Consider the following 26,119-nt stretch of genomic DNA (forward strand, 5'->3'; position numbering starts at 1 on the left):
GATCATTTATACTCATTCTTGAATGACCACGTTATTGCTGCAAATAAATTTTGTGGCCTTTTAGTATGCACGTTGTGGCGAAGTTTGATGATGCTGTACGTGAGTTGCTCTATAGATATACGCCGGAGAAGTTATTGTGTACATTGTAAAGCCGCTTTTCAGCAAGAAACAGGGCCAAGTTAAGATTCTATGTGTGAATAACTTGAAGTGCAGCGCGAAGACAGGTGAATTTCGCGGCAGAAGTTCAATACATTCACGTAGAAGCAAAACCGGAAGCAGGGTACACAAACTTCAAGCGCCAATCAGAAATGCGTCCGCCCATGACAGATACGAAAAATGTTTGGAATCAAATAGTAGCCTCTTGCCAGGACAAGTGTGAAAGAACCAATAAACATTACATAGGTAACATAAAAGCTACGCGCAGAAGAATTCGAAGCATACATGGGAGTACAGAATGCGGGAGTTGTGATTAATATGAACGACTCGACTTATAAAAAACTTTTGTGAGCATCGAAACTCTGTAATACCTTTCCACCTCGTGAATATGTAAACTTGTTATCTGGACAACGGAGAGAGGTCAGGAATCCAGAAGTCCTTCGAAATTCGCGTATTTTTGTCTTCATGGTATGGAGAGATTCGACATGCACAGGATCCCTTTACGCTTAAAGGGAGCTCGAAGGCCCAAGCCCGCGGCGAGAGGCGCGACGCACCGCTGTTGGCAATGACAGTGTCGATGAGCCTTTCTGCCGCCCCACTCATGGGACGGATTTGGTACTCGCCTGTTCTTTAAAGGGTACGTGCTTGATGAGTCTGGACATACAGCGTTTACCAGTTGTTCTACTGACACCTTACACTCAAGTCCGCAGAAACTGAGCAGCTTTACCTCTCGCATGCTAACTTCGTCAATGAGCTCCAGCTGTCCGGCTATGTTGGATTCACTTTGCGGGAACTTTGACATCGAGAATTTCATTAACACGAAGCCTACTGACGCAGGCCTCATCACGCATGCGGTACTTCAATGTGTACAGCGAATTTCTTGCAACTATTATTATTCATAGAAAAATACAAAAATATTAAACAGAGAGAAAAGGCAGAAGCTAGAAAATATCCCGTAAGGAAGAGACCATGGCCACTTGCTCTAGGAGAAGAAAAATGAAGGAGGTAGAGAGGAGCAAGACACGTCACAACGCATTACAGCACACACATATTCTACGAGCATTACAGACGAGAGTTGTTCCCGCGGTTGAGAAATATTTTAGCTCAATTTGCGAACCTTACGTCAAGAGGAACCACCGCGTTTCCCCAAAACAAAATCATTAGGTGCTTCTTGAGCAAACTTAGGTTGCTGGAACTTGCTCAGTAGCAGAAAGCGAATTCTGCGGAATGTTCAACATTCTAAATACAAGTGCACAAGCGTTAGCCTTCAGGGTTCGACAAGGGTAATGCCGTTCCCGTATAAAATTTTCTCAAATTTAATGTACGCTGAAGAGTTAAATGCGCCAAAACAAACTTCACATTGGGTTTTTGTTTCTTTCATCTCAATAAACGTTCCGAGTGTTCAACCAAGATTCATTATTAAGAAATACTTTATTTTCGGGCAATATTCTAGGAACCCCAAGGGCCCCATATAACAAAGGTATGACTTTATAAGCATGTACACCTGCCGTAGTGGTGCAGTAGCTTCGGCGTTCACTGCTAAGCCCGTGGGTGCGGGATCGAATTCCAGCTGCGGCGGTCACATTTCAATGGAGGTGAAATGGAAAAAGAGGCCCATATACCGTGAATTGAGTGCACGTTGAAGAATCCTACATGATCAAAATTAATCCGAAGTCCTCCACTACGGTGTGCCTAATACTCATAACGTGTTTTGTCCAGTTAGAACTCCAGTATATAATGTAACTTTTCTATATGTGCGTAGCGAACACTACAAACTTTAAATAGTTTATATTAGGGCAACAGCAAAGGTGCGTTCGTTGAGAAAAATAAATGAATAAATACTCGTGAATGCAATTGTACACAAATGCCAACAGTACCACTCAAGATACATAGTGCTTCTGCATTGAGGTTATCTTGTGCTGGTTATAGTAGGTGAGACCACATGATTATTCTTTCATATCGCCTATGTCAAACTCAGGCACCGACGGCGAAAACTGTGGCCAGACGCCCATACAGCCTCTGCTGGACGAAGATGATCGCATCTTTGGTGGAAGCGAGGCCGTGCCAGGAAGTTGGCCTTGGCACGCTGGTATTTTTACAAATGAAGTCTTCTCCAAGCACATATGTTCTGGTGCACTCATCTCGGACAGACACGTTGTCACTGCTGCTCACTGTCTCATGTAAGTATTCAGCCATTAGGTGTCCCAAGAAAAAAATACCTCATATCTGAATATGCTAGCGGCTACATGCAAAGAAAGAAAGGCACAGCAGGCCTACCTTTCGGAAGCAGGGGTGAAGTATGAAATGCTTCGTATATTGCTGAAGAATTATTCATGGCCGCGCTCCTCACGAGAAAAATTACATTTCAGTGTCATCAATGCGTTCTGTTTTTGTACATTTGATTGTTTTGCAGACCGGGACATCATAAGTGCAAAACATTGCTCACTAGATCACGAGAATACATTTGGTACATTAAGTGAAACGATGGTACAATAAAGAGGACTATAAAACTCATAAGAAACGCTGAGAAAAGTTGGGATAATTGTGTCTTAGTTACTGAAACCTTCCAGCTCGAAGAGTTGCTCAGAGTTTGAAAAATATGCCTGCACCACGGTGCGCAGGTGCCCGTGTAGAGACGACGAATTCAACATGTGCTACCTCTTGTATTGGGCCGGTTAAAAATAATTTTGCATATTCCATTTATATGCGGTCAACCAAAGTGCTGGTATATCCGGCATTAGCTTCAAGGACTCGTTAGCGCAATCCACGAGCCAAAGGCAATGTGTAAGGCAGCGTAGGAATATCTTTGATGAATAATGTGGTGAACAACACCGATAACTTTCAATAGCCTGGCAAGCGAACGATAATTGGCTATTAACAGTCAGCCCCTGAAATCTCTCAAAGCGTACGTTTACCGACAGGTGATTTAGTTGCCGAGTGCGCAGGCCCCGTGAGGAGCAAATCTGCAGATTAATAAAAAGGGGCGCAAGTGCGTACAGCAGGCCTTAGCTAATAACCCGTAGCTTAGCGCTATTCTTTAAAAATGTGAAATCGTAGTGATCTACCCGTACTTACATGATGAAACAGAAACTTGCAGCTTAACAAAAGAAGCTGCAGATGAAGTTGAAGTCGGTGCAACGAAAAGCAGCGATGGCACGAAGAATGTTAGGCGTAACGCTGAGACATAGACAGGCAGTGGTGTGGAAGAAAGAGCAAACGGGCATAGCCGATATTGCTGTTGGGATTCAGACAAAGAAATGGAATTCTGCAGGTCATGTCAACCAAAAGTGAACGAAGTAGCATTAGATAACCGGCCAATATCACTTGGCGACAAACATGACGCCAGAGGCTATAGCACTGTTCACACGTAGCAATTTTCAACTGACGGCGCATGATGGTCTTGCACATTTTGTTGGATTGCGCCTACCAATTAGTGCCGGCGTGTGGGAACTATGCTAATAAAATGACAATTTATTGTGCTTCTCGCGCGCTATAAAATTTGTGGAAAGGATCTTCATCCTCGATTGCCGTGCACATGAACGTATTTTGCAGAAAAAAGACGTCTAAGATGTTACTAGTCCATCTCGGCATCCACGACCGCAGTAACATAGAAGCTGGCACAAAGTCTCTAGCAGTGGCCGAAATATGCTTTCACAAAGGATATAAGGCACCTCACATGGTAAGTGAAAGACATTGTTGTGGAAAGGAAGTCGCGTGATGTTTTCCTTAAGGAGATATGTTTAAAGCGTATTATTTTCTAGGAACTCCTAAAGAAGAGACTTAGAATACGAAAGCGAAGACCTTATGGGATTTCTCTACACAGTTAACGGAGGTGGAAAAAACTGCAAATATAAAGATTACGGAAGTTGAAGAAAAAAGATTAAAATTCTGCAGATAAGACTGCATCACTAAATATTTCAAAGAAATCATAGCGCAGCCGCAAGAGGTTGCACTCAGAAGAGGCTTCTTTGTACCGGTGCTACAGAAGACGACATGAGGCTTATTCACGCGATATTGACATCGCCATATCAAATGGCTGGTATCGCTCGCTAGGTGCCCTGTTCTGCGTCGTTTAAGATGTTTGCTGCTATAAGAGTCTGATAAACACAATAGCAACAAAACGTTGATTCCAACTTACTTCCCTAGTGCTTTTCGCCTATATTGCAGTCACTAGTAGTTTTTGACTATGCAAATGGTGTCTTTGTTGGATGTGCATTCGAACCATGTGCCTTAATCTTGTTCTAGGTGCAGACAAACTAAATGAGCTGCATGGTTCCGTACAGGTAGTAGGGTGTATTCCTATATCCGTAACATAAAATTACAGGTCGACATTCAGTGGAGTGGTCGTATGATGCGTGAAAACCTTGTGCGAAAAAAAATTAACGGGAACGTTTGCACAAAACAAACCTTCGGAAATTTATGCCGAAATGGAATGCGAGTTCAATAACTGTTTGGCGGAAAGCTCCTCACTACTTCTGAGGGATGTGAAAGTGGTCTGCGTATTTATGTACACAAATGCAAAAACTGGGAAAGCCACCTTCATTTTCCACATATATGTATATATATATATATATATATATATGTGTGTGTGTGTGTGTGCGTGTGTGTGTGTGTGTGCGCGTCTCTCTGGCTGTCTGTAGAGACAGACAGACAGACAGACAGACAGACAGACAGACAGACAGACAGACAGACAGACAGACAGACAGACAGACAGACAGACAGACAGACAGACAGACAGACAGACAGACAGACAGACAGATAGATAGACAGATAGATAGATAGATAGATAGATAGATAGATAGATAGATAGATAGATAGATAGATAGATAGATAGATAGATAGATAGATAGATAGATAGATAGATAGATAGATAGATAGATAGATAAGCGCCCCAGCCAGTTAGGTCAATTTCATGCGTCTCGTACCATTTGCGCGCGGTTCGTTGTGGATAGAATATGAGGTTTGCTAGCATCACTGTCTGATCCCACTTATTGTGGTTGCACACTCGCTGGTGTATATCAAGCCAGTCCTAAATTTCACAACCGCCCGTGCCTCAATATGATTCTGTGGGCCGTGGATGGGCCAGCATCACCGTAGGCACAAACTGCTGAGACGTTGCCGCTTTGTCAGCGATAGTGGCTGATGCGACGTTCCGTACTTGTACCCTGCAACTCCATCAAAATGATGCACAAAAAATGCAGGCGCACATCAGTAATCGGGTGTGTATTTTTAGGAGATAGAAATGGCGCGCCCAAGGAGCAGCCACAGTCTTTGTCGTCTCCTTCTCGAGACGCCTTCTTCGTTATGTAGAATATATATATATATATATATATTATATGTTATAGTTTGTTTACGAAGCTTTCCCTCAAGTCTAAATATTTTAAGGCAGTTTGTCGTGTGCGTATCATGGCCACGCACGCTTATATCGCCTTCCATTTCTCTACCACGGGTGCGCTTTAAAACCACAGCGCTGTAATTTTGCTTCAGAGCCTTTCCTTTTCTTCCTTCTTCTCCGCCCTTAAACTGGCTCTCTTAACTACTACACAAAGAACAAAGCAACAGCGCGCGCATTAGATCCCATAGATGAGATGCATATTTACAATTAGTATAAGGGTTATAATTATATTCGAGTGCTGATTGCTGTGCTATCGTTTGTTACCGAAGCTTTCCCTCAAGTCTAAATATTTTAAGGCAGTTTGTCGTGTGCGTATCATGGCTACGCACGCTTATATCGCCTTCCGTTTCTCTACCACGGGTGCGCTTTAAAACCACGGCGCTGCAGTTTTTGATTTTCTTTCCTTTCTTCTTCTCCGCCCTTAAACTGGCTCTCTTAACTACTACACGCAGAGACAAAGCAACAGCGCGCGCATGCGATCCCATATATATATATATATATATATATATATATATATATATATATATATATATATATAGAAAACTATCAGTCATAGCTCTCGTAGCATAGCCCTCTGGGCCGTTCCCTTTTTTTTTCTTTCGAAAGTAGTCCTATTAGGGTTATTATAATTACACGAAGGTATTTCGCCGTCGTCAGCAGCAGTCCTTGGTATAGTTATTCTGGCGGCTAGCTTCCCACGCTATGCGTGCCGCTATCGCACCTGGTTAAGCTTTTCCTAGACGCTAGAGTTATGCTTTGTCCGCGCAACCTTGAGCGATCGGAAAGCGCGTTTTCCCCTTTTGGCCGGCGGAGAGGGGATGCTTCGTTCCGGCCGCGAAGCTCTCCACATCTCTGTAAGGTGCCTTGGGGTGGTCCCGTGCTGAAGATGCCCTCTCGGTGAGCGCATATTTCCCCCCTCATCTCTTAAGAGGTTCAATACATACAAGCATTTGTCTCGCAAACCAGATTTTTTTCAAGGGAATTTTCCACGTCTCAGTAATTTCTACAGAAACAGGAAATATAGTGAATATTTCTTCTAGGACGTTATCGAAGGAAGAATATAGTGTTCTATCACGAGGTTTGAACTTTTGTCCCGCAACTGGCGGATACAATGAATTCCAGCTGATTAATGATTTGCACAATTTTGAAAGAAACATGAGGTTACGCGAGTACTTCCACGATCGGGGCACCTCTAACAAGACGCCTCTTTTTTCTACTAAGAACTGGACACCTCCCTCTCAAAGGGATAAATGTCTGGATCTATATATCAGAGCTGTGCAGCGGGATGTACTTGAAGCATACAAAATGCAATTACCAGTCCGTCGGAACCTTAGCCCTAAAGAAAGGGATGCAATCGAAACATTGGCTAACCGTGACGACATCATTATTAAACCTGCTGATAAAGGTGGTGCAGTCGTCATTATGGACAAAGCCAGTTACCTAAGTGAGGCTCACAGACAACTTAATGATCAATCATTCTACAGGCACCTGAGTTACGACCCTACGGAACAGTTCAAAAACACGGTAAAGGAAACTTTAGACAATCTCGCGAAAGAAAACAAGATTGAAAAATCTGTGGTTAAGTCATTAGTCCCCCTAAGCCCGGTAGCTGGTAGATTTTATCTCCTTCCTAAAATCCATAAGGAAAACAACCCAGGGCGACCGATAGTTTCAGGAATAGGCACCGTCACAGAAAATTTGTCCCGCTATGTAGATAACCTCATCAGTTCCATTCCTCCTAAATTTCTTTCTTATATCAAAGATACTAACCACTTCCTGTCCGATATCGCCGACTTGCGTGTCCCAAGCAATGCCCTTCTAGTCACACTGGACGTGGCATCGCTGTACACGAACATTCCCCATACAGATGGGATTCAATCTGTACTCCAGGCATATAACCACTCTGTAGATGACAAACCGATCGACGATTCTACCCTTGACAAAATTCTAACACTAATTCTTGAACTTAACAACTTTGAATTCAACGGCGAACATTATGTTCAAACTAGTGGTACCTCCATGGGTACAAAAATAGGTCCCAACTATGCTAATATTTTTATGGGCATGCTAGAAAAGAACTTCCTCGCTAGTCGTGACCTCAAACCATTCTATTACAAACGCTTCATCGATGACATTTTCCTAATTTGGCACCATGGTGAAGCTGCATTGGTTTCATTCATTACTGACTTTAACAACGCCGCACCGTCAATTTCCTTTTCCCATTCCTATTCACCACTCAGCATAAACTTCCTTGTCGTCTCGGTATCTCTGTGCAATGGTAACTTAACGACAAATCTTTACAGAAAGCCCACTGACCGACAGCGATATCTGCATTTCAAAAGCAGCCATGTCAAACATTGTAAAACGAGCATTCCCTACAGCCAAGCTGTCCGGTTCAAAAGAATTTGTTCGGACGACAGTGAGTTCACTCGCAACTGTAACCAGCTTCGTAACGCACTAATCGCACAGAAATACCCTTCCCAAATAATTGACGATGCCCTTAAACGGGCCGACTGTCTCGACCGGAAAGAATTGATCTGCACGGACAAGCGATCGGCGCCTATTTCACGAACTAATCTTATCCTAACACACTCTGCATCTATTCCTAACGTGTCGCACATTCTTAGGAAGCACTATAACTTACTGACACAGAGCGACCGTCTTAAAAATATTTTCACGGAATCACCAAGAGTGGTCTATCGCCGCTCTAGAAACCTGCGTGACCTAGTAACCTCTTCCAAGACTAAAGCGGTTACTCTTGCTGGTTGTCATCCCTGCAATAAGCCCCGTTGTAAAGTTTGCACACATATGACCACGTCAAAGACTGCTAGAAGCACAGCATCCAATTTTTCTATTAAAATCAACGGCGACTTCACATGCGACAGTACTAACATCATCTACCTTCTTGAATGTTCAGTATGCCAGATGCAGTATATCGGTCAGACCGAAACATCTTTTCGTATCAGATTCAACAACCACAAAGCACACGTTAACAGCTTGCCGCACCTTCCATTATCTAAACATGTTCGACTGCCAGGCCATACGTTTGACAACATCAAAGTAACAGTAATACAATCAGGTTTCAAATCACACCACGATCGAGAAGTAAGGGAATCCTTTCTCATTCATAAATTTAACACTGTTTCATCTGGTATCAACGAAAGCGTAGGGAAAATGTCGTGCCTTTCTGTCATATCTTGATGTGTTTGTTCTTGTACAGCATTGACAAATCATGCCAAATCAATATGTTGCTAGTTTTGCCATGTCGCAATTGATGTCATTCTGTAACTCCATGTATAATCATCGTGATATCATAATGATTTGTCATACATATTATTTATCGTGCTTGAGTTATACATTCTGCTGCACTTTTTCTGTTTTTTTTTCTGTTATTTGCAAGTGTACACGTGCATGCACTGCTGGTTATGCCCACGTGCATATGGCCATAAAAGCGGGTGCGTACTTGTATCTGTGTTTATTCTGACGAAGGCCGTGCCACGGCCGAAACGTTAAACCATTAAAGATGCAATTTTCGTAAGTGTGCTCCGTTTCTTCAACTACCTATGCACCGGACCTACGGAACTTTTCCTTGTATTATATATATATATATATATATAAGTATGTACACATGTATACATACATACATACATACATATTCCTTAAACACATTTTCTCAATTTCGCATTTTGTGATTTTCAGAACGACATTGCCATCCTCACACTGAAAGAAGCCGTCAACTTCACTAAATCAATCGGTCCAGTCTGCTTGCCGAACTCAAAGCACGAGCTTCCTGAAAACACAGACACTTACGTGACTGGTTGGGGACGGTACAAAGGTTTGTCGTCAGGTTTATTATTTTTGGTGTTTTAATCTTATCACTAATTTCCAGTTGCAGTTTGGCATGAATATTGATGGGAAATGTATAATATATATCATAAGAAGCCAGCAAAGACACAACTGCCAAAATAGGGGAAATTGTAAAAAGCAACTTGCTGCAGGCGTCACGATTTCGTGATCTTTTTTGGTGAAGGCAACTGGTCAATAAACACACACGTGCTACCTTAACCCCCTTTCTTCTAGTTCATTACGTAAAAAGGACCTTGAATGCGGCTGCATTGATGCCTTCAGGTAGCGCGTGCCGATTTATTGACAAGTTGCTTTCACACAAAAAGATCCCGTACTCGTGACGCCTCCAACAGAAAGGATGTTGCACATCCGCCGCCAAGGTTTTTGAGTGGTGGCGCTGGCTAAACTCTGAGGGTTAGTTCAAGTAGTAACGCATAAATACCCCAGAGAGTGAATGGCAAGACGTCGCCGCGGTAGCTCAATTGGTAGATCATCGCACGCGAAATGTGCAGACGTGGGATCGATCCCCACCTGCGGCAAGTTGTTCTTTCATCCACTTTCAATTGAATTAATTTGTAATTTCTTTATATTAGTTAGTAAGTACAGTAATTTCCCATAAGTTGTCTTTGGTGTCTTTGTTGGCTTCTTATGATATAATTAATAAAAATCGGCACCCTCGGTTAACTCCTTTTCCTCTAATATTATATCTATATACAGGGTGTCTCAGCTTACTTGGACAAAGATGTTGAAAAAAATCTATGCGTTTTTCAGAACAGAAATCGCGTGGATGTTGTTAGCGTTTATCTAAACATACAGTACCATTTCATTGCTCGTCTTTTTTGAGTAATTAGCCAAGGTAAATTAACATCTTAAATATAGCTTGAAACGTTCAGGTGTCAACAGGAAAGTTGTGGAGCTTCGAAAATATTGCCCAACCCAGGCACTTCCAATGAGATAGATTTAGCTTGGCCGTTTTTATTCGGGAAGAATGAAAGCCCGCGGAGTTTAAAATACACCACAATTACAGCGCTCTCAACCGTGCTTTGTAAAAAACACCGTTCGCTTCGCGCTTTTCGTGTTGCCCACGACAGAGCTTCGCGTTGTGCTTGGTTCCGAGATTAACGCCAGGGGGTTCGGGCGGCAGTTGAAGTACAACGCGGATCCGGTTTCTGCGGCGATAATTGCACTCTAACGCTAGCAGAATACATGCGGAGGAAAAATGACGAGCTCATGCGTTCCAATTTGGGAGCAGGACCCTAACAAGCAAACACGCATTATAACAAGCTTGATAACGTCGTGTGAATTACGCTGGTTGTCACAAAAGCAAGAATTGTAAACTGACACGGAAGGTTGTTTTTTAGCTTCCTGACCATTCCTTGTTGGCAGCAAATTTGAAATTTCATATCACTTACGTGCCTTTTCCACGTCGTACCAAAGTTTCACACAGATTGCTCTTTTCAAGGATAACTGTTGTAGAGATCTATTCGCTGTGATGTCTGTCTAAAGGATGTGTTCAAACAAGTCGCCATCTGCCGTAATGCAGTATTGGCACCTTTTCATCACGTCCGATGTATCTTTTTTGATGACGCAAGAGGGTATTTCGCTGCAGGCCTCAGCAATCTCTGCCTTTACCGCTTCTGGTGTAGTTCTAGGTTTGCGGTACACTCAATCTTTCACATCTCTCCACAAGGAGTGAAGAGGTGTCAAGTCCGGTGACCTTGCAGGCCATGACACTAGTCCATGTCGCCCAACCCGCTGGTGTTTGAAGGCTTCGTCAAGCCAGACTCGGGCAAGGCTGCTGCTGTGAGCTGGTGCGCCGTCATGCTGATACCAAGTTCTTAGAAACGCAAGAGGAAGATCACAGAGAAAATCTTCGACTGGGCCTTCCAAGATGTCGTTCACGTACCGCTGCGCAGTGACCATGTGGTCAAAAAATATGGGGCCAATTATTCCTCTGTCAAAGATACCGCACCACACACTGAATGACCATTGGTACTGGTGTCTGGTCTGCGCCACCCAATGCGGGTTCGTATCGCTCCAGTAATGCACATTATGGATGTTGGCTTGAGAATTTCTGGAGAAGGTTGCCTCACCTGTTCAGAGCACTTTGTCAACACAATCCGGTAGTTTGCCATTGTTCACAAGGATCCAATTTGAGAAATCAAGCCGCCATTGAGAGTCGCTTTCTTGCAGCTTTTAATGTAGTTGGAGGTGATACGGATGCATTTCAGGCTTCCTAAGAACTGTTGACACTGAAGACTGAAATGGGCACCTCACCACTTACATCACGCACACTGGAATGAGGGTTTGCAGTCATGAAAACCAAAATATCTCCTTCAGCCTCTTCACTGATGGTCCTCTTTCTCTGCCGCGTCTTCTTGAAGCTACCTGTTTCTTTCAGCATCAAGTAACTCCTCATACTTGTGTTCGCGCTGGGTCTTCCCTCACATTGCCAATTTCGGTATACTTTGGCAGCTTTCCTCTTGTCGCCCCGTGCCGCTCCCAAAGCTAAGACCATGTTCGCCTTCTGCTCGCTTGAGTACGGCATGCTTTAGGCACTGCAAACAAGTTCTTCCAAGCGGATGGGCGGCACGACAGTAATAGACAGTCGAGCTCACATGCATCTAGCCGCTGGCACAGGTTGGAAGAAAAGCGGCGTTGTAACAAAGGATGCTCGCTCTCGTACAGGTTCCAGATGTATGATGCCCGTTTTGTGTGCATTTTTTTAATTCCTCATCGACTTGAATGCTGGAAAGAAATTGCTCTTCTCGTCATATCGGAATAAACGGCTGAAGACGGCGCGTTTTTCGGCGACAGGCGCGAGGGGCTGCTGACGAAGAGCTTTTTCCGAGCGCCGTCTCCAGCCCCTGCCGGTAATGTCAAAGCCGAGCAAAGGTTGAAGCCCTTTATTGTAAGTGAAGGGAAGGCGCGGCGCTGGAGATGTTTCTACAGATCACTCGTGGGAGCGCTGTAATCGCGGCGAATTCGGGCGCAGAGAGCGCGCTGTCACGTGGTATTTTTTAATCTCCGCGGGCTTTCGTTTTTTCTTCAATAAGAACGGCCACACTCAGTCTATCTCGTTGGATGTACCTGGGTTGGGCATTATTTGTGAAGCTCCAGAACTTTCCTATTGACGCCTGAACGTTTTAAGGTATATTTAAAAAGTTATTTTATTTCGGCTAAATACTCCAAGGACGAGCAAAAATATGGTACTGCAAGTTTAGAAAAACGCTAACACCCACGCAATTTCTGCTCTGAGAACGCACAGATATTTTCAAAATGTTTGTCCAAATTAGCTGCGATGACCTGTATATTTATACATACTTCTTTCTATATGAAGTATATAAAATATATGAAAGGGACCGTAGTGCGGCTCACTTTAGAAGTTTTTCACTCAGAGATGCTTTGTGAGGTAAATGCCTCTCTGACGTTATTACGTGGTGAGAAGTAGCTCTCAAACGACGTCCACTACTTGGGCCCGTACTTTCCCAGAATGTTAGAAATGCTTCGCATTCCCACGCGAGGTTTCTTAATTTATTTACAGGATCTCAATGACCGAGGACATTATAGAGAGGTGTGAGGGAACAGAAGAAATTATTAACAATCAAACCAGTGACAGCTTTCTTGAAGCAGATGTTATCGGTTATTTCTGCGATGGAGGCAGGAACTGGTTACAAACATTACTTGTTTGCGGCGAAAACGAATTCGACTGCATATTGACACTTGTACTTGTTTATCTTTCTCGGGTGACCGCGTTTCAGCGTCTTTCCAATGTTATCGCTCAGCGCATGACGCGCCTGCATCTACCGGAAGTTTCACGAATGTTATCAATCGTTCTATTCGCTGTTTGTTGTCAGCGAACCTTATGTAATCTGATCGCATGCGCGACGCGAATTGTGTAGTACTTTGTGGAAGACACGCGGGCAGAAGCGATTATCTGGAATATTTGATGACTCTTGTGTAAAAACCGACGCGCTTGACCCGCTAATTTCGACGGTCTCCGCCCACTAGCTTTTGGGGGCGCACGTTTACTCTAGAAAATGCTACTTTTGTCATTCACAGTTTGCTGCTGTTTTCGTCTCCGTCACTGCTGCGGGACAATATTAGTACGACATGATGGAATACCTACTTTAACCCGCCGTCATTGATTTGTGGCTCTGGTATTGGGCTGCTGAGCACGAAGTAGCGAGATCAAACACCGGCCACAGCAGCCGCATTTTGATGAGGGCGAAATGCTGAATCGCCCATGTACGTAGCCCCAGCTGGTGCAAATTCCCAGAGTCTCCCGCGGTGGAATGCCTCATAATCATAAAGTAGTTTTAGCACGTAAAACTCCATAATTTACGTTTTGTAACACCTACTTCAAACATGCGATTATTACGTGTTGAAATGTATGATGGAGGGTGGAATAACTGCTGTTTAAACTGGGATTATTGTGGAAAATATGTAAAAGACAGTCTAAGGCATTTGTGGCGATAAGCCAAGCCAAGATCTGAGGGAATGGCAGAAATGCTGGAGTAACGAGAATTATTAGACAAGCAAGAACGAATAGCACGATTTTGGATAATTTCTAGAGCCTGTGTCAGTAACTTGTCATGAGGATCCCAGATTGCGCATGGATACTTAAGTAAGGACGAACTACAGGTTTATAAAGTGTATGTTTAGGAGGAGTTGGAGCAGGTGAAAAAGTACACGGATGAACTCCTCTGGGAGTTATCTAATTATGCGTAAACATTGTGCCACTTTCTTGTATCTATGCCACCCTGTGTCATTGTCAATGTTATGAAACTTGATTCGACCAGTCTAAAGCTTAGCAACCCATAGCAGGCGTGGTCAACTTTATCGGGCTAGATTTGACGCTTACAAACCCTTATCGGTTGCTATCAGCGTTACCTGACTCGATCCGATTCTTATCAACCCTTATCTGTCCTTATTAGACCTACCGAAGAAGACCCGACCCTTATTCGCTCTTATCAAACCTGATATGATCACTGTCAATTGTTATCAGTGCTTATGAGCATTACTAGAATTGATCCGACAATTACAAGCTCTTTTGGTTGTATAGTACCTTATCCATTCGCGTCGAACCATTATCAACCATGATTAGACTAATTTGATCCCTTATCACTCCTTATCATCCTTGTCAAGTCATTGACTTCTTATCTCTTTGGGTTGCTCGACGTGAAGTGCATGTGACCATATAGATCGGTGGCATTTTCGTCGGTGAAGGACCGCCCCAACAGAAGGCGCATCTCGCAACCACTGAAGCGCAACGGGGATGTGGCGTGCTTGGCTTTAATTTTTCGCAAAGTCGGAATTTTCTTGACGTCTACAATTCACCAAGTCGACTCTACATGAGGTTCAAGAGATAAATGGTATATCAGAAACACCAAATCTTTCAACAAAGCCTTTATAGAAACTGTTCTTTTATACGGCATTTTCTTTATCACGATTCGTCTTACTTGACGGACAGGTTTCATCGTCACAGAAATGCTTACGCATTTAAAATGGAGGCGCAGCCTAGTGAGCCCTTTAAAACTAACATACCGAGGACGACGAGGCCGCCTTTGACGAATATAGGTCCTCCTATCGAAACGTTGGCCAGCCTTTCTGGTGCACCTTATCCCTGTTTACGAACTTTATACCACAGTGTGCTATTCCATCTGTCAACCCCTTTCTTGAGTGTGCGGTTAGTATTTTTCAATACGAAGTCAACATGCTTGCTGCATGTGAGGTTGCGTGTTAAATTAATCCCGACATAGTTATATGAATCCAATAATTTTGGATTCGTGTTATTAGTATAATTCCAGGGGCTAGCAGAGTGCCGCTGTTCTAATTAACTTGTATTTTGAAGCGATAACTCCTATTAGCTTGTTTGACCACAGAATGAAATTTTATGAAGATCGCATTGAAGTGTACTGACATCGTTATTGTTAGAAATTACTCTATAATTGTCGAAAAGCCGCATAATAGAGTTCATGGAAGCAGGCAAATCATTAATGTTAGTAAAAAACAGGAGTGGACCTAAACAGGAGCGGCGCGCCAGAGCTTACAGAAACTGTCAGTGAATCAAAGCCGTTCGCAGGCACACATTGCGAGTGATGAGATGAGAAACATTAAATCCAGCCAAACACGCAATGGGCAGTATTAAGACTGCTTAATTTAACGAGGAGTAAGTTATGTGAAATGGTGTCCAAAGCTTTAGCAGTCAAGAAAAATGCAGTCAACAACTAATTTCTTATCAAGTTCTTGAACAAGATCATTAGGAATAAGACTCGTGTTTCACATGAGAAAAACTTCCTAAAACCGTGTAGGCAGCCAGCAAGGAAGGCTCTGTATTCCATGAATGAGACAAGATTACAGTAGATGGAGTGCTATAGAAGCTTACAAGGAGGGTCACTAGGTAACGATTTTGGCCTCTAGACTGTTACATGATTTATGTTGTGGAACCCCCCTCGGCACGTTCTAGTGGTTCGGAAATGAGCAACACTGCAAGGACCGCGAAAGAACACCGGCCAGAATTATGCTTTTTTTAAAACTGAAAAATAATGCTATCCGACCAGGCACAGGAGGAAATATTCAAGTTTTATATTAACCTTTAATACCGAGCTGGTCGTCAACAATAAAGTCCGTAGAATGAAAACTAAAACAGTGAATGACCGGAACTGTTGTGGTTGTAGCAGGTGAAAGGCACGAGGCCAATGCGTCATTCAGTACCCCGCAGGAGTCTTCTGTATAAACGGTATCACCGGTATGATCGCAAAACTGTGTTGTTTTTTTTTTGCATGTGTTGCTACGGACAGCATTATAAAATTCACTTGGGTTATCTGTAGTAGAACTGGTAGCGTATTGCTAAAAAATGTGACCTCAGCAATCGCATTTTTATATTCATTATCAACGCTGACCTAGGAATCCCGACGTTATGCGGTCTAAGTGTATGAGCACAGATCTATTTGGCTTAAGAACGCAGTGTTTCATTTGCGGTGGTGATTGCGGTGGTCTGCGTGATGGCGCTGCCTTCGCCACTGCCATAAGGCAATTATGTTGTCTTGTACAAGCTTACTCTGTGATTGTCTTCGTTAGAAGTACTCCTGCCCTTCGGGGTAAAACTATGGGGTTTTACGTGCCAAAACCACTTTCTGATTATGAGGCACGCCGTAGTGGAGGACTCCGAAAATTTTGACCACCTGGGGTTCTTTAATGTGCGCCTAAATCTAAGTATACGACCGTTTTCGCATTTCGCCCCTATCAAAATGCGGCCGTCGTGGCCGGGATTCTATCCCGCGACCTCGTGCTCAGCAGCCCAACACTATAGCCACTGAGCAACCATGGTCGGTCCCCTTTGGGGTAGCGTTATTTGAAGAGGGTTTCGGCATCACGGATCGCAGCCATGAAGTTTTCTCTGAGGCGTCTTTAGAGGCAGCGCTGTTCCTCTTTAGGGCCTTGCTGTAGAACATCCTGACGATCCCACAGATGATTGAGTCCTCTATCGCCCACCAGCTCGTGGGCCCGGTCGTAGCCAGCGTTGCCTGCATGCTTGGGACCCACCCCAAGTCTTAGGACCCGGCTCTCTTAAAATACACCCGCATGTCCGGATGCTTAATGTACTAACGTAAACAGCCGCTTCATATGCATTCTTGTCACATAATAGCGCAAGGAATATATTGCGTTATCTGTGGCATTAGGTTTCTACAGGAAGTGCTTTGAGGAAACAACTTGGTACCAACAGGAACCAACCTGCTCTCAATTTACCTGCGAGTAACAGGAGGCAAAGAACCGGTTCCCGTAAAGTGCGGAGGCGAGCGGTCTCCTGCAGCAATGCCTTAAATGACTAATTCAAAATTTTTTTTTCAGTCATTTGAGAAATTACGCCAATCCTAGAGTGAAATAGTAAGGGACCTAGGTGTGCTGGCTTATTGCCATTTTCCTTTTACACCGAAGCTGTTAGCTTCTAGTTGGTCGGGATTTCTCGCGACGTCGTCCTCACGGGAAAAAGAGCATTCTGCGATTGAAGCGAGAATAGCATACATTCCTTGGTGTCGCGGACGCAACATAAAGCACAACATTCGTTTCAATAAAGAACAAGCACCAAAAACGCATTCAAGCCAAATAAGGGATGACAAAGCGCTCCTGCTAACAATTCGATGCACGACGCGCTCCTCGCATACGTTTCCCGCTAAAGACTACTGTTGCTCAATGTGCCACCGCGATGGGAGCTTGGGGAGTGGAAAGTGACATCACAATCTTTTCATATACAAAAGAGTCAGCCTAGCAACTGATTTCATTGTTGTTGCAACACCACTACGGGTAAGCAAATCATACTTAGGACTCCCGAGGAGCAGCGTGATTACGAGAACTGGCAAAAGGAAAAGAAACGGCAGTAGGACCTGCGGCGGCTTGCTACCGCTGGTCGTATTACCGTGGAATTCCAGCACAGGGGAGCTCAGCACGTCCACATTCTCCATTGGCTGAATAGTGCGTCGGAGAAGGAATTCAGCAATAGAGCATTGCATGCCCCCCTCAGCAGTTGTAGTGGCGGTTTGTAACAGCTTCGCTGGCCATACACTTTCACAGGGCAGGGATGGCGAGTGAACATTTTATTGTCATAGCGATTATATGGACACTCCAGGCGCATTACTGCCGTGGCTGTGGACGTCGCCGTTCCGTACAAAGTCACAGGGCGACGAAATCATCGCCGCTCGCCGTGAGTTCTATGTACGTACGAGTGAAAGCGTGCGAGGGCGAGCCGGTGATCGCGGCTGAATCTCGCGTACGCGCGCCGCCTTGTGTAGCGTGCAAAGCTCCGGGAGTAGGGTAGGGAGGAGGGGTGCGTTCTATTTCGGGCGGCCCGGGCGGGCGCACGCGGCCTCCCGGACCGCTGAATATATTGAAAGCCATCTGCGGCGGAAACAAGAGTCCGTCGTGCGCTGTCTTTTCGCGGCTTAGTTCGCGATGGTGCGAAAGGCTGCACGAAGGTCAATTCACTCGCTTCTGCTGCCACGCTTCAACCCTACATCGTTTTGACAGCCAGTGTCTACGGTCATCGAGAGGGATGTGTCCATGTTTGACTGGGCGCGCGTGACACCATGCTTGTTCATTTAGTATACCCATGTTTATAAGGCAATTAAAACTACTATGCCTCCTTCGTATAGCTGTCCATGAATTTGCTATCGCAATCGATGCTTCAACTTTCGGGCGAAAATTCGACTTTTTTAAAAATTATGTTGCATCTACTTGCAGCATTCCTTTAAATTCCCAAAGCACTTGGCCTTGCGTCAGGCGTGAGTGAGTACTTTCAGAAACTTGGAGCATCGGTGTGGCGCTTTTATTCCTTCAAAGTGGTGTTTCTTGAATTATATTCAATTATTCGTGAACCAGGCCATCGATGGAAGCAATAAACGTTTTGGGGCAGTGGAAGGATGCAAAAACTGCAAACTTGCATTTTATTCGCATTGCATGTGTAATAAATACGAATGACAGTATATTAAAACGAGAAAGTAAGATAATTACGGAAACAAAAGAATGGTACTTAAATGACAAAAATATAATCACTTTCGGCATACTGATGATCTGCCGAATGCTGACACTGTTCTTTACGTATAGGTAAAATCATGTACTCTAGTGGCTCTTGAGTGGTCTCCTTTAGCAAAAGTAAACACCATGTAATAAGCGTCCGAGAGACGACAAACTTCCAATCTGACCATTTATCACCGTCCATTCGGGTACAACGACGTGCTCCTTAAGCTGCCACCATATACCAGTAACTTCAAATGAAATCGTCCGACAAAATTATACCCATGAAGTGTGATGTGTCTGGTTGACATTTCTAAGCTATTTAACCAAGCATAACGTCATAAAAAAGGAATAATTTTTTCCCTGGTATTCACTCACATTCGGAACAGAAAGGGTTAAAGTTACAGAATTGGAGCCAAGGGATGACAATCGTATTCGGGTACGGCTGAGAACTAGGCTGCATGACATTGATAGGAAATTTGCAGGCATAAGGTGGTGTCGCTGGGCGGAAGACAGGAGTAATGGGAGATGGCTGGTAAATGACATGGTCATAATTTGATTGCGAAATAGGCTGCAGCTTATCATTGTACAAAATTAACTCGAGAAAATGAATTATTCGAATAAAACTGGCCACACTGTACAACTCACTGTCCCAGTCGAAAGTGCTCTGCCCTGCTCCTCCCCCCCCCCCCCTCCAAACACATATCATAGCCAATGCTGTTAGGCATCCTTTGGGCTTCCGCTAGTGTACAGTGGCCAACCGAACAGTTCCTGCTTCACCTCTGTGCCTTTCATCTTTCAGTTTTCTCTCTCGTTTGGTGGTCTAATCAAAACGGGTGGATTCAGCGGGACAAGTGCAGTACACACTAAGTGAATGGAGTGTAGGTGCTCCCATCATACTTTGCTCGTTCGTTAACTTAACACAGAATAACGAAATTTGTTAAGTTTTCTTTGCTTTTCTTTATTATTGTGCTGAAAGACGAAGCAAGTGCGCAATGTTTACCGAACAGGCGGGCGACCTTCATGCGAACTGAGGAACAGTAAAATGCAAAGGTGCATATGCTGACAAGATGTTCTACCATCATAAATTGAAACGCGAACAAGAAATAACTTATAAGAAAGCTTGTTGCGTATAATTGCGTGTGTGGAAGTGTGACGTGCACTCGTAGTGTAGACAGCGATAATTGCAAGTTTCTAGAATCTAAAGCCACTGTTATAAATGGAGGTGTACCTGGGAAAGATCAGCGCATTGCAGTAGTGCCAGAATTGTTCACGTTTGAATTAATACTGACTGCGCACATCTCGGCTGGCTAACGCACACTTGTTTATTATTCATTCTTTACTGATTTCCTTCTCTCAGCCTCATCAGGCACAAACAGGAGTGAGCGGGAAGTTATAAAGGTCGAACTTCGTTATATGAAGTCCTCTCTGCTCAACGACCATAGACGTTAACATTAGATGCGCATTTTATTGGGAACTCTGACACGACACTTACCAATACGACCTGTACATAGGATGTCAACGCGAACTTAGCTGAGCGATACAATAAAAATGAATTTAGGAGTGGGGTACAAGGTACAAGTACACGAATTAGGGTGTTTGTATGTCATAGGTCTGAATCCCGAACAACGCAAGTTTTACAATTGTGTCTCGCAACGTCTTCTGTAAATATTTTCTTTTAATTGAACAGCCAACATAAAGTTAGCTGGACACACGGTATAGTACTATGACGCCAATTTTACTGACAAGTTGCCCTGTACATAATTTTCCGATTCTTATTGCCATGAGACTTCAATAACGAGAGCTCGAAAAGCAGCGCGGTTCTTAACAACCCGCAGACACAAAACGCCCAGACACAGAACACAGGAACATCGAGTTCTACACGACAGTCGACTGCGGACAACTCGTCCTTCTTGGGCTTTGCAATATGGAGCCTGAAGTCTCAATGTTATGTGTTTCTTAGATATCACTATCAATGCAGGCTTATTGGCTTAGTCGGTAGGACGAGAATAAAACAACGACGTAGCTTGAGTATGTCACGTTTTTGTAGCATTGTGGTCAAGTGCGCTGATATACCCATTGCCCAATGGACCGGTCGACAAAAACACTGTGCCAGAAAATAATTTTGATCTCCCAGTAAAAGTATGACATTGTGATTAGGGCTCTTAAAGGCCCTATATGCCCTTAACACAGCTAAAATATCATAATTTGCATTTTAAATATTTTTTTTATTTCAGCTGACAGCGAGGAATTAGCACCTAAGCTAAAGCAGCTTCGCACAAAAACGATGTCGCACAAGACATGCCTCGAGGACTACGATTCAGGCCTCCCCGATAGCGTCCTGTGTACTGGTCACGACTTTGGTTCTTCCTGCAAGGTGAGCCTGGGGTGAAAGCAAACCCCATCCTTGGATATTAATTCAGGGAAACTATATTCCAAAAGCTAACGACAACAGCTTGCGGAAAGCCCCTCGAAATATTAACAGAGGATCGCAGGGACTTGTGAAAATTGATGGATTCTCTGTAACGTTCAAAGTCTTCCACTAAAGTAGTTGCAAGGTAAACCAACGCTTTACCGAGCACGTGGACACGGTTGGGGAATATCTAGCATGCACGAGCACGTGCATATTTAGTAGCCGTGCTGCGAAAAACGCGGCGAACACGATTTTTCTCAGCGGTGGGGTCAAGGTATATCTGTGGGCGGAGGTAGCTCGCTGCTTGCCCTGTCTGCCTGATGCCACCTTGCTGTACGAAGCCGTGCCGCAACACTAGAACGCGCCTGCGAGCCTTCTCACACTCGCCCAGCTGTTCAGCTTCCCGTCGGAGCACACTTTATCCGCTCTTCTGAGCTACTTCAATGTTGCGCTACGGCGGAAACAGGCGCTTTTCCAAACACCTGTTTTTATTTTCTGCGGCTGAATATCCAGCATGCACTACGCTGTGAAATCCTCAAAAAGCGTAGAGTACCCCTACACAGACCTAGACCTCATTTTCGTGCATAGCCTCACCATTTTCAGAAAATAAGTGGTGATTCATACACATTCATAAGATCAGGCGGAAAGCTACGAACATAGCGAGCACATTTACTAACGCATCTAACTAGTTATAACTCCTTATTGCAAACTTTTATTCCCGTCAAATACTTTTCCTTTATAACAGATGTTTGCTATTGGTGGACTGCTTCTGCCATTGCCTGGCAGTTCAAAAATTTCTAAACTAGATACTTAAAAACGGAATGCACAAAAAAGCTTTTCGTTCTTCAGTTCTATCTTTAATTGACAGGCTGCCTTGGCTAATGCCATGTCCAGCGTCGCAATCGGCTCTTGCTTGTTCTTACGAACAAATGTAGACCAAGAACTTTTTCTACGTACAGGCCCTGCTTTTGAATATTACGACTTTTGACGGCGTTGGAAATTTCAGATGTGCTTACCACCGGGGTACGTGATGACATCTACCCAGTTACAAGAGTTTATCAAACACTAACATTCTCAATGCAAAAAAAGCACTATGCTAAATGGCAGTTTTTTTCCCGTCGTATGAATGTTGAATCAGGTTAATGTGCACCCGCTATTCTAGATAAATGTTATATTCCGACTACACGGGCCGATAGACGAGTTTGGACAAGAAATCGGGCAACGCATGCCATTCGCGGTAGTACTGAAGGTAAATTGAAGGGTCTTGGTGCACATGACAACTATCGCAGTTGAGAGAGAAGGCCCATTGAAGTAGATGCGGACGTCATTTGGTAACGGCTACGCTTAATCAAAATCTATGAAGAGCGCACATGATTCGCTTGAGTTCATGCGTCTTTAAATAAATGCTTATTAGGGTGATGCCTCAACCGGGCTTTTACGAACCAAAACCACGATATGATTATCAGGCGAAATAATTTTGACCTGTGGGGGTTTAATTAACGTGCACCCAGTGCGTGGTTTCATAATGCGGCCACCATATTGGGATCAAACCCATGACATCGAGCTAGGCAGTGCAACACCATAGGGACTGGGTTAACCTGACGGGTAGTGAATGGCGCCACTGCTATTGCCCTGTTGTGACTAGCGTTCTTTTGTCTCGTATAGTATTGTGGCGGTGACGCGTGAGTTGCCACCAGTCCTGAATGATGGAAAGAGAACGATTGTATCATACGGGCTTTCATTGAACTCGATCAACAAAGTCGTTTGTACGTATACCGCAGTATTCAGGAGCCCACTGGTAACGAAAGTCTGTGCTAAGCCAGTAAGTTGGTACGATTGTTTTTTTTTCTTTCAGGGCGACAGCGGAGGCCCCCTGGTGTGGAATTCAGGAACTGCATGGTTTTTGGAAGGAGTTGTTTCCGGTGGCCCGGTGAAGTGCGCCAATCCAGATGACCCACTGCTGTTTACAAAACTGTCGCACCAGGTCGACACATTTATCTTGCCCTACATCGAAGCCAAGAACGACGCACAGAAATACAGAGTTTGCAAGATTCTCTAGCACTTCATGCCACATTCACAATAAATATTCCAAGATCATCACTTCCACAAGTGTTTGCGCGTTTACCGCAGAGTGAAGTCGAAAATCACTACTCAAAGCCACTGTATTAACTGCTGGCTTGACGAAAGGAAAGATAGGTGTGATAAGGTGACCAGTGTAGCATCAATATCATAATACCCATTTCCTGTATACAAGTTAGAATTGAATATATATATATATATATATATATATATATACATACACATACACGCACGCGGAGACCGAGATGAAAAATAGGGGAAGAGAAGGCTGTCAGCTGTCACAGGGATGCTCATGATCCTGCTTTCTCTTCGGGAAGGAAAGGACGGAAACGTAGAAATTTAATATACGAAGAAAAGGCGGAGTAAGTACATTACAGATCACAACGAGATAAATAAAATTCGAAAGACTTGTGTGTGGTAGTAGGAACGAGAGTATATGGTTACGAAACATTGCGGTAAAAATTCGCTGCCTATATTTGTTTATTTGTTTACAATACTGTAGCTCTCTAAATAAGAGCCAAGCACGCGGGTTAAATACAGACAGATAATTAATACACAGGGAAAAATTGCATATGCGGGTGCTACCATACAGGTCAGCAAAAAAAAATGAACAAGAAAAAACAAGCATTGTAGAAATGCGATAAAGAGGAGTTAAAATACAAATTAAATATGTAAGGACACTACATCAAAAACATGCACGTGAACACAAACTGTTAAAGAATATAACCTCTGAGAACGGAAAAATGAAACTGTAAATATGCTAATCATATTATGTACTATGCCACACATTAGATACGCAATAGTAAGGTACCTGACGTAACCATATGTCGTCAGCAATAGGAGGATAAATAAAATCTAAATAGTTCAAATAATATTCCGTCGATTTCGGGAGCAGTGTGGTACCATTGCCATTTCCCTGCAATTGTCCACACCACATTTTGTTATCAAATCTATTTTCTTGGCAAACTATAACAATTAATCTGTACTAGTAATGCAGGGGTCGAGTTGATTCCATTTCTTCAATGCAAGTGGAAAGGAGTGCTCAAATGCGACGTTGCAGGAGTGTTCTGTCAGCGTAATTTTATGCTTGCGTTTCTTAGCTCTTGTTAGCGCGAAAGAGATGTAACTTGATGTATCGAGCTTGTAGTGGTAACGTAGAAGCTGAAACATTAACTCCAGTCCGCAGCGCTTTGCTCTAGTCCTCAATGTGCAAAGGTGGGAAGTTAGCAAAGCGAAAGATGAATCAGTAGATCCGCACTCCTTGTATAGAAATGTAACCATCTGTTCTTTCACATTTTCTAGGTTTGGTATATTAGTTCATGTATGAAGAAACCATACTCTGTTTCCGTATTCTAAAATTGGTCTAATCAACTATTTGTAAACCAGAAGCTTAAGAGACGCAAGGGAATGTCGGAGGCATTTTTTAAGAAAGAAGACCTTCCGTAATGCAGTTTCAGTAATCTTAGATATGTGAGTGTCCTAAGAGAGTCCAGAGTTCGTGGTTATACCATGATATTTATGTCCAGTAACACTGGAGAGAGGGCTCCCATTCCCAGCGTATACGAAATCAGAGTAAATATTCCTTCTTCTTACGCTTAGTACTACGGACTTGTCTACGTTGACTGTGATTTAAAACTTTACCCACCAGTCTGTTGTAATGATCACAGATTTGTTAACAGCTCGCTTATCGTTAAGACTGATAGTTTCCTGGCAGAAAACACAGCCATCCGCAAATATTATCATTTGATAGTCCAAGTCGTTCATGATATAGCTGATCAAAATGAGGAATAACAGCGGACTGAGGACATATCTTTGAGGGACACTGGTTGCTGGAACTGTATATCATTAGGCTCTGAATGTTACACGCTTCCTATTAGGGAATAAGAAATGGGAGATAGGTACAACTTCGAAACCAAGCAGCGCGAAACGGATCAAGAACAAAGTAAGCCAACCTGGGCGCTGACTCACAACTAAAGGCTTTATTGCATTGACGAGATCATGTACACAAATAAAAAGAAACCTGGTGGCTAGTTGTACAAGTCGCATAAGGACATCATGTTACTCATTAAGTGTACTTTTCTGCTTATACATGAGGTACAGTCCTCCTGCATATAGTATAGTTCATATAGTTCGCGGTTCGTACAGTTGGCAGTTTATGGAGAACACAAGCGAAATGTGGCAAAACCAAGGGACGGAAATTTTTCTGAAGATTGCTATGATTGCCCCAGCAAAACGTGCAAACCAATGTTCGGCGCATGCACAGTGGAGGCCAGGAACAAAGACTGCTGCATGCGCGAAATAATCGAAGCCCGGCTGATTCGAAAAAAGGTAGCAAACTGTGTTAGTACACTATCAGTTAATCTTTCTAACAAGGAAATCGCGTTCCTGGATGGTAATGGCGTGCGCATGCATAGAGGGTGATTTATCTTGTATATTTGTAACCTTCATATCTGCTTCGCTATATATTTGCCTCTGTGTTTGAATAAACGTCAGTTGAAAGTCAGCGCTGTCCTGTCTCTCTGTCACGTCCCTGTCCGTTTTGAAGTGCGATAAAGGCTTTGCCATTATGAGCATAGAGTTCTCATTCTGAAAGAGGACCTTGGTTTCCTGAAACACGGACGGCACCGCAATTATATCGCGTCCGACTTTGAACATGTGAAATGTTTGACATCTGCTTATGGTTCTCTGCGGGAACATTTGGACCAGCGTCCGGTTTA

The 26,119-nt window shown here is 43.6% G+C and overlaps 1 protein-coding gene across 1 annotated transcript in view; it reads left to right on the plus strand.

Annotated features, from left to right (window-relative positions):
- The window catches only part of LOC126524516 (chymotrypsinogen A-like), a 34,346-nt gene extending 8,441 nt beyond the window's left edge, over positions 1–25,905 (plus strand). The window contains exons 3-7 of the mRNA XM_050172817.3: positions 2,135–2,336; positions 3,709–3,835; positions 9,251–9,386; positions 21,148–21,287; positions 23,179–25,905. Coding sequence (XP_050028774.3) covers positions 2,135–2,336; positions 3,709–3,835; positions 9,251–9,386; positions 21,148–21,287; positions 23,179–23,382 — 809 coding nt within the window. The 3' untranslated portion in view covers positions 23,383–25,905. The remainder of the gene's footprint in view (positions 1–2,134; positions 2,337–3,708; positions 3,836–9,250; positions 9,387–21,147; positions 21,288–23,178) is intronic.
- The last annotated feature ends 214 nt before the right edge of the window (positions 25,906–26,119 follow it).

This window comes from Dermacentor andersoni, chromosome 3 (assembly GCF_023375885.2).
Source record: "Dermacentor andersoni chromosome 3, qqDerAnde1_hic_scaffold, whole genome shotgun sequence".
NCBI lineage: Eukaryota > Metazoa > Arthropoda > Arachnida > Ixodida > Ixodidae > Dermacentor > Dermacentor andersoni.